Raw genomic sequence first — 11130 nt, forward strand, 5'->3', positions numbered from 1 at the left:
AAAAAAAAAAAAAAAAAGTAGTCTTTGAGGCACAGAAGCTGCCCTTAGCAGGTAGATGTGAGCGTCCCTAAGAGAAAGGTGGAGAGCATTATCCTGAGTAATAATTGTCTTTTGGGTCACAGCAATGGAGAGATTCTGAGGGAAGGGGAGAAAGAGACCCTCAAGCAAGGTTTATCCAGAGAGCTGTTGGGGTTGTCTGGGATCAGGAATTTCATGGGCAGGCTCCGAGCTGTGCCCGCCACTAACCCCACTGAAGCCCGTCCCTTCAGGCTGATGCTGGTGGAGGAGGAGCTGCGCCGGGACCACCCCGCCATGGCTGAGCCGCTACCTGAACCCAAGAAGAGGCTGCTCGACGCTCAGGTGGAAATTACAATGTCATTTATCTTCTCCGTGTCCCATCCCCATCCATCCCACTGTCCTTCGTGCACTCACCACACCAGCCATCCCAGCCACATCACCATCTGTCTTTCCTATTGTCCTCCATTTGTCCACTGGCTGCTCCCAGTAGCCCCCCAGTGACCCCATCTTCATTCCATCGTCTGTGCCTTTGTCACTCCTGGCAGCGTCAGCCCTACCCCTGTGCCTCCCTGTTTTTCCACTCCTGTGTCAAGACCTTCCACCAGAAGCTGAGTCTTTCTGCTCCTATATCCAGTGCAATTCCTTGAACCTCAGCCTCTTCTTTCCCCTCTCCTGTTAAAGGCACTAAGTTCAGCTTCCTCTGAGCTTTTCTTTGGCCTGGAGGGCTAGAAGCTGCCATTGATTAGAATAGAAAATAAGCTGTAGTTTCCCCAAGCTCTGGTAGGCGCCCTGGACACTTAAGGGTCCCTGTTACCTCTATTCTCTTGGGTCCTCAAATTTCCTGACTTCTTGGCAGCTCCTGCACAGCTTCCTCTTCCTGGCCCTTTAGATCTTGAAGGCCCCATAGCTTCCCATTTCCCTCAGTGTTTCATTCCAGCCTCTCTGATCTTCTTCCCCCTCAACCCTTACACCTGACCTGCTTCCCGTTTCCCTGCTGCCCATCCTCTTTTCCCCAGCCAACTTGTAGGACTTCCCTCCTGTACCCCCTTGCCCCTTGCTTTCCCCAAATTCTGCTCACTTTCCTACCCATACTCCTCTTTCCTCTGCTCTGAGAGCATGATTCTCCCAGACTTCCCCCACAACCACTAAGGCTCCTGATCCCATGACCCCACTCTCTCCCCCTGCAGCTCCTCATCAGGTAATTCTCCTGGTTCCGCTTTGGCCACGGGCGGAAGACACAGGGGGAGGTGACTCCGGACCACTGCAGGTTGGTCATAAAGCCCACTCCCTTCCAACTCTCCTATGGAGCCTCGTTCCTCTACACACAGAGAACCTCCACAGACCCCACCCCTAACACCTGCACAGACTCATGTCGGCACCATCCAAAGAGAGCACTTGCTGCTGCCTCCCAGAACTGTTTAGTGATACCTTAGCAACACCAAGAGTTTACCTAGACAGGTGCAGCATATTCACAGGTTCCACCCCCTTCTCTACAAAACCCACATGTCCAAACTTTCCTCTGGACTCTAAACACTCTTCTTCCTCTACCTCTCCAGTGTATGTCTGTCACCCCCCATTTCACCAGAGCGTCCTTGAGGGTTGGGAAGTTGGGAGTGGGTTTTGTTAATGGGAGGTGGTGATGGGTTGGGGAACCCTGGCTATAGGGGCTGTGCTGACTGCAGCAGGTAGGTTGGGGTTTCCTCTTCTTTCCCTAACCTTAATTATCTACCCTCCTTCCCACTCCTTGCCTTTTTCTTTCTTCCTCCTCCCTTACATTTGAGAGGTAGAAGGCATCCTGGGATTCATATTAGCCCCAATTGGGTAGGGATTAGGAGTAGGTCATTAAGTCAGGGAGACTTTGGGGTACCCTGGTAAAAAATGCTGTTGAGATATTCCCACAATAGGCAGGATGGATAGAACAAAGAGAAGGAGCATGAAAAGAACCTTGGACAGATGTTAGGACCTGGACTTACCCTTGTGACCTGGGAGTGAGAAGTGGGAAGAGATGTCTTCCTAGATCATATCATAGGCTAGGTTCAATGTTGTTTCCCAGGCAGAGATGCCAGGAACAGCATGCTAAATAACCTCTCTCTACTGCTAAAGACACTCACTCCGCCTCTCCTGCCACCCAGTGTCCTTACCTGACATACTCCTGCCTAAAAAGCTAGTAAACGAGAACCTGGAAGCCACAGACATCATTTCCAAGATGTTTTGTTTTCTTTGGGATTGATCTGCAGTGGGCAGTGGTTCTTCATACTATAAATTTAAAGTCTGTCTGCTCAGCCTCTCTTTCGAAGTAGTTAGTGATCTGTAAACAGATGCTAAAAGGCACCAGGGGACCTCACCATTTAAAGGACTCCTGCAGTGAATTCTTTTGTAAAATGAATAATGGCACCCTAATTTATCTACTTTCTAAATTTGGGTCCATGGGGATGTAGGGGGCATGCCTGTGTGCTGTTGCCAGCAGACAAGCAGAGAGAAGGGAATCTGGGGGTTCCTTTCTCTGCTGTACTCAGGATACCCTACCATTCAAAATTGCCTCTCTCATTGACTTGCAAAAAGTTATGTGATACCCAGCAAGCAGCTTTGTTTAAGTCTGAGGTTTAGGTGACGTGAGCTCTTAATCCTGGGATAGAAAGGAATACAAATCTGGCAGTCCTTACTTAGAACATTTTTGTATCCTTTGGAGCTGTCAGACATAGCCACATTCCCAGATCTAAATGCCCTGTAGCCCAGGAAATAATTTGGACATTTGTTCTAAACCGGGTGTTGGTCCCCCTGCAACTCAGCCATTAATTTATAAATTAGCTGTGAGCCTAAGTTGTTTTTGTTTTTGTTTTTTTCTTTGAGACAGAATCTCACCTGTTGCCCCAGCCTAGAGTGCCATGGCATCAGTCTAGCTCACAGCAGCCTCATACTACTGGGCTTAAGGGATCCTTCTGTCTCAGCCTCCCAAGTAACTGGGACTACAGGCATCGGCACAACACCAGCTAATTTTTGCTATTTTTAGTAGAGATGGGGATCTCACTGTTGCTCAGACTGGTTTTGAACTCCTGACCTCAAGGGGCCCTCCTAGCTGTGGGCCTCCCAAGAGCTAGGATTATAGACATGAGCCACTGTGCCTGCCCTGAGCCTAAATTTTGAAAAGCCAAATGAGTGACCAGAAATGGAGGGAAGTTCGGATAACTTACTTTTTTCTAGCAGAGGAATAGAGGGTAGGACTAGGGCAGGATCCAGCAGTTTGGTCCAGGAGTGGCAATAGGAGATGATGAGAGTAGGACCATGGGTGGGAGTAGGGTCTGGTACCCCTCACCTTCTCTCACCCAGGGAGAGGGGACTGAAAGGAAGGCAGGGGTGGAAGAGAATAAAGCCAGTTTCTGCTTCCCAGAGATGCAGAGATTAGGGCATGCTGTGTCTGCAGAAGCTCCTAGTCATTTCTACCATAAGTGTGAGAGAGAGGCAGCCTCCCACAAGATTTTTCCTTTCCCACATCACTACCCTGAATCCCCTTCCTTTCCCCCCAGTACAGTTAAACCTCTCTAATTTGGAAATGTTATATTTGAGAAGATGGCCACTGTGAATAAGTGACAAAACTGAATGACAGTGTCTATTTAATGAAATGCATGTCTTCAAAATATATACAGTAAGTAGAACTCAATGAACAACGCTTTTTCCACTCAGGTCCTCAGGGAGCATGCATTAATGAATAGATAGGATTGAAAAGTCTGTTTTCTGGTATAGGTTAAATATCCCCTCCTACAGACACATTTCCACCACTAATTTACTTAGCACACCCTTTCTTCACAGATAAAGGAAATCTCAAGCCCAGTTTTTGTTCAAATTATGAAAAAGTTCCAAATCCACAGGGGTTTGGATTAATGAGGTTTTGCTGTACTGCCTCCCCTTGTTCCTCAACACCAAGTTCCTACATCAGATTGGGGGTGGGTGGGAGGGGGTTCTAAGAGGAGGAGGGCGGGCTGGGCAGGGGATATGTAGGTAAGCTAGAGGGATTAGGTTGGGGGTGAGGTAGGAACTTGCTTTTGAGCTGGTTTCCTGGCGTGACATTGGGTTAAAAGGAGTCTGGGGGTGAGATTCTCTTCTCCCTGATCCCAGAGGATGTAACTTCTGCAGGTGAGCAACAAAACAGGGGAATGGTGGGGATTGTCCTGGGAGGAGGGGATGGGACATGGCTTGTAGAATGGGCTGGCTGTAGTGGAGACCATTGCCTGGGGGCTTGGCATCCAGGTTCCCTTGAAGCGTCTCAATAAGTCCGCGCTCTCCTCTTTGGTGTTTTGCAGGAGAGGCAGCTTCCCCCCTTGGGTCCAACAAACCCGCGTGTGACGCTGGCCCCACCGTGGAACGGCCTGGCCCCCCCAGCCCCACCCCCCCCACCCCGGCTGCAGATCACGGAGAACGGCGAGTTCCGAAACACCGCAGACCACTAGCCCACCCAACATCACAGACTTTCTCCTTCCCTGTGCACCCTGCCCTGTAACAGCACCAACCACCAGGACTGGACATCACCGAGGGACAGTGGGATTGCCTCCCTGAATGCCTCCTTAGGGAGCACTGATCCCCCACCCCCACTGCACCATTTCCAGGAGGGAGAGTGGGGACCCTCAGCTGCCCCCTTTTCCTACCTGTCGGGGTGCTGCCCCCTCCTAGACCCCCAGGGATCCTTGCTCCAGGACACCGCCTACCCCACACAGACCCCTTCACTCCGGGGTGCTATCCCCATCCTCTGCCTCATCGTTCCCCTGAGCACTGGGGGACAGACCCTCACCCCCACCTTGGGGGTGTGGCACCTCCAAACTTTCAACTTCAGGGTGATTTTTTAGCAGTAACCAGAGCTGACAATCTAACTCTCCTCCACCGCCCCATTTAGGCTTCCCCTGCCCCCCTTGTTATGGGGAGGGGACCCCGGGTTGAGGGGGCCCTATTATCCCTTGATTTCTCAGGAGCGTCTGGGGGGGCTCAGCACGCACAAACTCCTTTTCCTACCACTCTTAAATTTATTCCCTCCCCACCCAGAACCTAATGGGGTGGAGGGGGCCACCGGGGCAGGGAGGGGGCGGCAAGGGGAGAATGGGAGTTGTCTCCCCTTCTTCCCACACCTGATCTGCTCTTGGCTGGTCCCAGAGCGGGGTGAGGGGGCTTATGCCCCCCCCTCCCCCAGTGTGTTGGGTGGGGTGGAATTGAGGTTAGAGTGAGGGGTTAGGGTTTGGAGGGTGTGTATCTTGGGGAGGACAGACTAGTTGATCTGCCCTACCCTGACAACACAAGCCCTTCCTGCCCCTCTCCTCTCTCTTCTTGGTCTCTACTCCCAGGGGGAGGGGGGAACTTACTCTAGGAAAAGCCATGTCTCTCTCCCCCAGGGTGGGGGGACCTGTGTTGGAGGAGGGGTGTTGGGAGGGGCCCCCTTCCATGACTCTGTCCCCCGGGGGAGGTAGGACCGGGCTGGGCTTCCCTCTCATCCTACTCCCCACCCCCAATCTCCCTCCACCTCCCTCCCTCCCGCCAGCTTCCACAATTTTTTCGGTGTTTCTCTGTATATAGTTCTCTGGCGGGATAGGGGAGGTAAGATGGATGGGGTTTGGGGTGGGGAGGCTATGGAGGGGAGGAGAAGCCCCTCCTTGGCACCCCCCCCTTCCCTGACTGCTGTCCTCTACCCAGCCTTGCCCTTTCATCTCTTCTTGCGTTTGGTATTGAGACTTCCCAGACTCCACCCTTCTTTCTTTTGTATGGACAGTTCCCCTTCAGTCCCATCTCCCTACACGTACACCCAGCCGGGGCCAAATTTATACTTATATAAAAGTTGTAAATATGTGAAATTTTATCCCTGTGCCCTTTCCTTTGCTTTCCTCACCTCAGGCCCTACCCCTGGACTTTCCACCCCTTTTTCTCTTCTTTCGCTGTTGTAATTATCTGGGGTTTGTACTGTACATATCCGGGGTGTGTGTGTGTGGGCTGGAGGCAACCTCTCTGTACAGAGCTTCCTGGCCCCCTCCCCTCCCCGCCCCTCTGCTTCCCTCCTCACCCACCACCTTAAAGGGTAGGGAGATGCTCTTCCTACCTGTTTTATTTTGTTTTCTCGTTTTCCCTCCCCATCCCACTCCCAGCCTTCTCTATCCCTTACCATTGTCCCTTTTCCCTCCCAACTTCATTTCCTTTTTTTCTGGAGTGTGTGGTGAAACAGAAAAATCATGTTTAATAAACGGAGATTGTTCTTTTATCGCTGACTTTTTAAGGCTGGAATGTCCAGACAAACCACCAGGGGTAATGGGATTTACTTTTTGAGAGAAAGCTGACAGCCTAAGAGACACATCGTACATTTCTGCCTGATGTCATACTCTCCTAATAGAATGTCACTCTCCCGTGAGATTTACTCTATTTTAGAATAGGGTTAATTTGCACTGGCTAGGCTTCCCGGCGTAGCTCTCTCCTCATCCACTGCTTCACCTAGTCCGAAGGAACAAAGAGAACAGGAGCAGCGGCGTTATCGGATAAAATACATATTTTTTTTTATTGTTTGGTATTTGTTGAGGGTACAAAAAAATTAGGTCAAACTGATTATATTTGTTAAAATCCCACTTATAACTGTGCCCCGCCCCCAAGAGGTGTGCCATACACCTTGACCCCCCATCCCCCACACTCCTCTCCTCCCACTTGCTCATTCCCCTACTCCCCCATATCGTTTTATAAAAACTAGAAATAAGGTTTATTTGCCTAACTGTTGGTTAAACTGCTCCCATGTGGAGCTTTAAGAAAGAACCTGGTTCCTTAAAGCAGACTTCCAGTCGTAGGCCCACTACCTGCCAGTTGAGTGACTTAGTTTCCCCTGCATGGAAACTTGAGGACGGCCACCTCTACCCTGCGTGGTGGTCGGAGTACACAAGGTGATGTGGGCAACTGACCAACCCACATGGTACCCAAGTAATTTCGCCCTTCTCCGTACCTACCGGGGGGCGAGCGCTACATTTAGTCACCGGGAAACGGCCGGAACCGCTGACGGTCTGCCCTCTCCGTCCAGGTTGTGCTTTCCAGCGCCTCAGCTCCCGACTCTCCGCAGCCGCGGGAACCTCTGCAGCTCTACTTGCTACCCCGAAAGCTTGGGGTAAGGTGGCACGGGCCTCCTACTAGCACCGCCCTCCTCTTCTGCGTAACCAATCATCACGAAGCTTGTAGATTCTCGCTCCTGGACTGGCTGCGGCCCTACCTACGCCTCGCGCACCCGGCGTGGGCGTCCGGCGGGAGGTGGTGACTTCCGGTTCGGGACGGCGCTTTGGCGGCAGAGGTGAGGCTAGGCCAGCGCCGCTTGTGTAACCGCGGGGGCGTGTCGGCAGGGCGGGCAGCCAGGCCCGGACTCGGGGAATCCCAGTAGCCGCGGCTTCCTGGGAGCTGGCTTCTGTGGTCACTGTAAGGCGAAGCGGAGCGGCGGGCAGGAGCATTTCTAGGCCAGCAGGGTCAGACTCGTAGCTGAAGGACCTCTTCAACATCTTACATAGCATCTGGAAGTTAAATCCTCGGTTGGTGTTTTGTTGCTTTTGTTTTCTTGGTGGGCGGGACTAATCTGCAGAAACCACTACTGACTGAAAAATTTCCAAATGTTGGGGAGGGAAGTGGTTTGGAGGGACGTGGTTCCTCCATTATCCAGGGCTTCTGTGACCTTCATCTCTTTCCTCTACAGCATTCATCTCACGTGGAGTCTAACCCTAAACCCCCGTTTCCTCCTCCAGACCCACTGGGATCTCTCTTTGCGAAGAGGCCATGGATACCTCGACTCATTTGCCTTCTGTACCCTCCTCCCCGATCTGCAACCCAGCCCCACGGACAATCCAGATCGAGTTCCCGCAGCATAGCTCATCGCTGCTGGAATCCCTGAACCGCCACAGGCTAGAAGGAAAGTTCTGTGATGTATCACTCCTGGTGCAGGGCAGGGAACTTAGGGCTCACAAAGCAGTGTTGGCTGCTGCCTCTCCATACTTCCATGACAAGCTACTTTTGGGAGATGCTCCTCGTCTCACCCTGCCCAGTGTCATTGAAGCCGATGCCTTTGAGGGGCTGCTGCAGCTTATTTATTCAGGGCGTCTCCGCCTGCCACTGGATGCTCTCCCTGCCCATCTCCTTGTGGCCAGTGGCCTTCAGATGTGGCAAGTAGTAGATCAGTGTTCAGAGATTCTTAGAGAACTGGAAAGTTCAGGTGGTGGAATTTCATCCCGGGGAGCAACCTCCTACCACACACTTCTTTCCTCCACTTCCACCACATCCTCTCCAAGAAGTTGGTGCATTCGCTCTTCTTTCCAGACCCCAGTGCAGTACTGTGCTTCCACTGAAAGCCCTGTGGGAGGGGAGGGGAGTGAACTGGGAGAAGTGTTACAAATTCAAGTGGAAGAAGAAGAGGAGGAAGAAGAAGAGGAGGATCAGGGGTCAGCTGTACTTTCTCAGACTCCTCAGTCTCAGAGGGTATCAGGAAGTTTAACCCATCCTGCTGGATCCCACCCACTACCCATATCTGTTACTCCCCTCAGACTTCCAGAGAGTGAGAGTGCATCACTTGAGCTTCCTACCCCTCCTGCTGCATTGCCCCCCAAAGTTTTCTACATTAAACAGGAACCCTTAGAATCTAAGGAGGAGATATCAGGAGGTGGAACTCAGTCTGGAGGAGCAAAGGAGGAGACCAAAGTGTTTCCTGGAGGGGACACTGAAGGGAATGGGGAGCTAGGGTTCTTGTTGCCCTCAGGGGCAGGGGCAACATCTGGGGGTGGAGGGCCATCATGGAAACCCGTGGATCTTCATGGGAATGAAATCCTGTCAGGTGGTGGAGGACCTGGGGGAACTGGGCAGGCTGTGCATGGACCTGTGAAGCTAGGGGGAACACCCCCTGCAGATGGAAAACTCTTTGGTTGCTTGTGTGGGAAGCGATTTGCAGTGAAGCCAAAGCGTGACCGGCATATCATGCTGACCTTCAGCCTTCGGCCTTTTGGCTGTGGCATCTGCAACAAGCGCTTCAAACTGAAGCACCATTTGACAGAACATATGAAGACCCATGCTGGAGCTCTGCATGCCTGTCCCCATTGTGGCCGTCGGTTTCGAGTCCATGCCTGTTTCCTTCGCCATAGGGACCTGTGCAAGGGCCAGGGCTGGGCTACAGCCCACTGGACTTACAAGTGACTGCCAAGGCTGTATACTTTAACTTTTAGGACTAGATAACCACTTTTGCTGATGGATACTTCTCCCTTACTACTATGGCATTTGAGTCCTGGATCTTGTAATCATGCCAAGAGGGCAGATATATTAAGGATATGGGCTTCTCAGTAGATTTGGAAAGTCAGATTTCTCATCTCATCCCAGGTTTTGGCTAACCCCTTTACAGGAAAGTGGTTTATACGCCATACTTAAATTGTTCACTTGCCCATAATGGACCTTCTTTTTATAATGGTGATATCCATTGAGGAAACCAGATTTCACATTAGAATGTTATTTAGTGAGAGAAGAGTTAGAGCAAAAAGACAGTGATAAACATTTATATATTTTTTTAATAGAGATGCTATCTCATTCTTGCACAGGCTGGTCTCAAATTAAGAGCTCAAGCAATCCACTTGCCTCAGCCTCCCAAAGTGCTAGGATTACAGATGTGAGCTGCCACACCTGACTAGTGATAAACATTTCATTCAGTCTCCACAAGGAGTTAAAGAAGCTTGTCTCTAGTTAGGGATACCTTTGATTTCAGAGCTTGAGTAATTCAGAGACTAAGCTCTAAACTTTTTCTTTGTCGTTGAAATGATGTGAGCAGACTTCCTATTGTGGACTTTTTTATCATAGCTTTCCAGAAGTCCCTCAGATTGTAGCTTGCTTGCTTTCTAGTAGACACCTTCCCAACTCTTTTTATCTTGTAGTTCAGCACCTTAACAAACTGAGCATTCTGTGTCATTCCTAGAACCCTCTCCAGTAAAAAGTATTCCCTCAATAGCCTGTGCCTCTGGTCTACCTTTGACCACTACTGATAACTCATATATTGGTAACAGTGACTGGAATGTGATCAGTGAACTCAGGAGATGGTACTTCACCTGAAGTGCTCCAAGGGTGGCACCACTGCTCTATGAACAAGTTGCTGTGGTCAAAGAGGGACTCAGGACTAGGACAGCACATGCTAAAGGCTGGAGAATAACTTGCACAGTGGGACCACACCTCCTTTCTCATCCTACCTACATATGATAGAGATAGGCCCTCTGTTTAGGGGTGGAGGGGTAGAAAATGGCATGGGGGGAGGGGACTTGTGATTACTTAATTTTTTTCAAATAAACTCCCCTGAAATCTAAACTAGTAATGGACTGGATTGAGTAATTTGTGTGGGAGAGACAACATCAGAACAGAGGTGCAGAGACTTGGGTGTGTTCTTAAGCAGCTAGGTTATGTTAATGGGGGAAAAATGGGATGGCTTCACACTCGTACAGAAAACACTACCCTGAACTTAGGCCCTAACTTACCACTGAATAACCTCAGGTAAGTTACTTTATCTTTCAGAGTCAGAACTATTACTTCTTGTGTTTTTGTGTAGGGTAGGGGTACGGTGATGTGATGTGCACCACCTAACTAGTCTGTCTTTTTTTTTTAATTCTTATTTACTTCTGAGACAATCTCACTTTATCACCCTTGGTAGAGTGCTGTGGTGTCATAGCTCACAGCAACTTCAAACTCTTGGGTTCAAGTGATCCTTTTGCTTCAGACTCTTCAGTAGCTGGGAATACAGGCGCCTGCCACAATGCCAACCTATCTTTAGAGATGGGGTTTGGCTCTTGGTTTGGCTGTCCTCAAATTCGTGAACTCAGGTGATCCACCCACTTCAGCCTCCCAGAGAACTAGGATTACAGGCATGAGCCACCACACCAGGCCCTGTCTTCTTTTTTAAAAGAGGTTTATTGTCGTGATTTTTACTTATAATATCCCAGACTTCCTGTATTAGGTATAATGTTTGGTTTGTTACAGACCCTCTGTTACTACATATCTCATAAATTATTGAATTCTTCAGAGCTCTTTGTGCCTTCCTCTAACTTTTCACATTTCTGGGTGACTTTATCCACTTTATTTCTTTCCTTTTTTTTTTTTTTTTTT

At 50.1% G+C, this 11130-nt stretch overlaps 2 protein-coding genes across 4 annotated transcripts in view; both read left to right on the forward strand.

The window, feature by feature from the left end:
* SYNGAP1 (synaptic Ras GTPase activating protein 1) overlaps nucleotides 1–6250 on the forward strand; it is a 32474-nt gene extending 26224 nt beyond the window's left edge. The window contains exons 18-19 of one of the 2 annotated variants that reach the window (XM_003789099.1): nucleotides 270–360; nucleotides 4317–6250. In XM_003789099.1, the coding sequence (XP_003789147.1) occupies nucleotides 270–360; nucleotides 4317–4463 (238 nt within the window). In that variant the 3' untranslated portion in view covers nucleotides 4464–6250. Of the gene's footprint in view, nucleotides 1–269; nucleotides 375–4316 lie in introns of both variants that reach the window. The other variant, XM_023512958.1, reaches the window with a different exon arrangement.
* A 1199-nt stretch (nucleotides 6251–7449) lies between these two features.
* ZBTB9 (zinc finger and BTB domain containing 9) lies at nucleotides 7450–9539 on the forward strand. Of its 2 annotated transcripts, none has more exons than XM_023512876.1 (2): nucleotides 7450–7544; nucleotides 7706–9539. In XM_023512876.1, the coding sequence occupies exon 2, from the start codon at nucleotides 7786–7788 to the stop codon at nucleotides 9187–9189; it is 1404 nt and encodes a 467-aa protein (XP_023368644.1). In that variant the 5' UTR covers nucleotides 7450–7544; nucleotides 7706–7785; the 3' UTR covers nucleotides 9190–9539. The 2 variants fall into 2 exon arrangements, with proteins under 2 accessions (XP_023368644.1, XP_003789148.1); XM_003789100.3 differs by having other exon boundaries at nucleotides 7755–9539.
* The last annotated feature ends 1591 nt before the right edge of the window (nucleotides 9540–11130 follow it).

Source organism: Otolemur garnettii, unplaced genomic scaffold (assembly GCF_000181295.1).
Source record: "Otolemur garnettii isolate 467f Iridium unplaced genomic scaffold, OtoGar3 scaffold00031, whole genome shotgun sequence".
In the NCBI taxonomy this organism is placed as follows: Eukaryota; Metazoa; Chordata; class Mammalia; order Primates; family Galagidae; genus Otolemur; species Otolemur garnettii.

Excerpts from the sequence above, each read along its gene's own strand:
- ZBTB9 (XM_023512876.1), top strand. The coding sequence starts at position 7,786 with ATGGATACCTCGACTCATTTGCCTTCTGTACCCTCCTCCCCGATCTGC.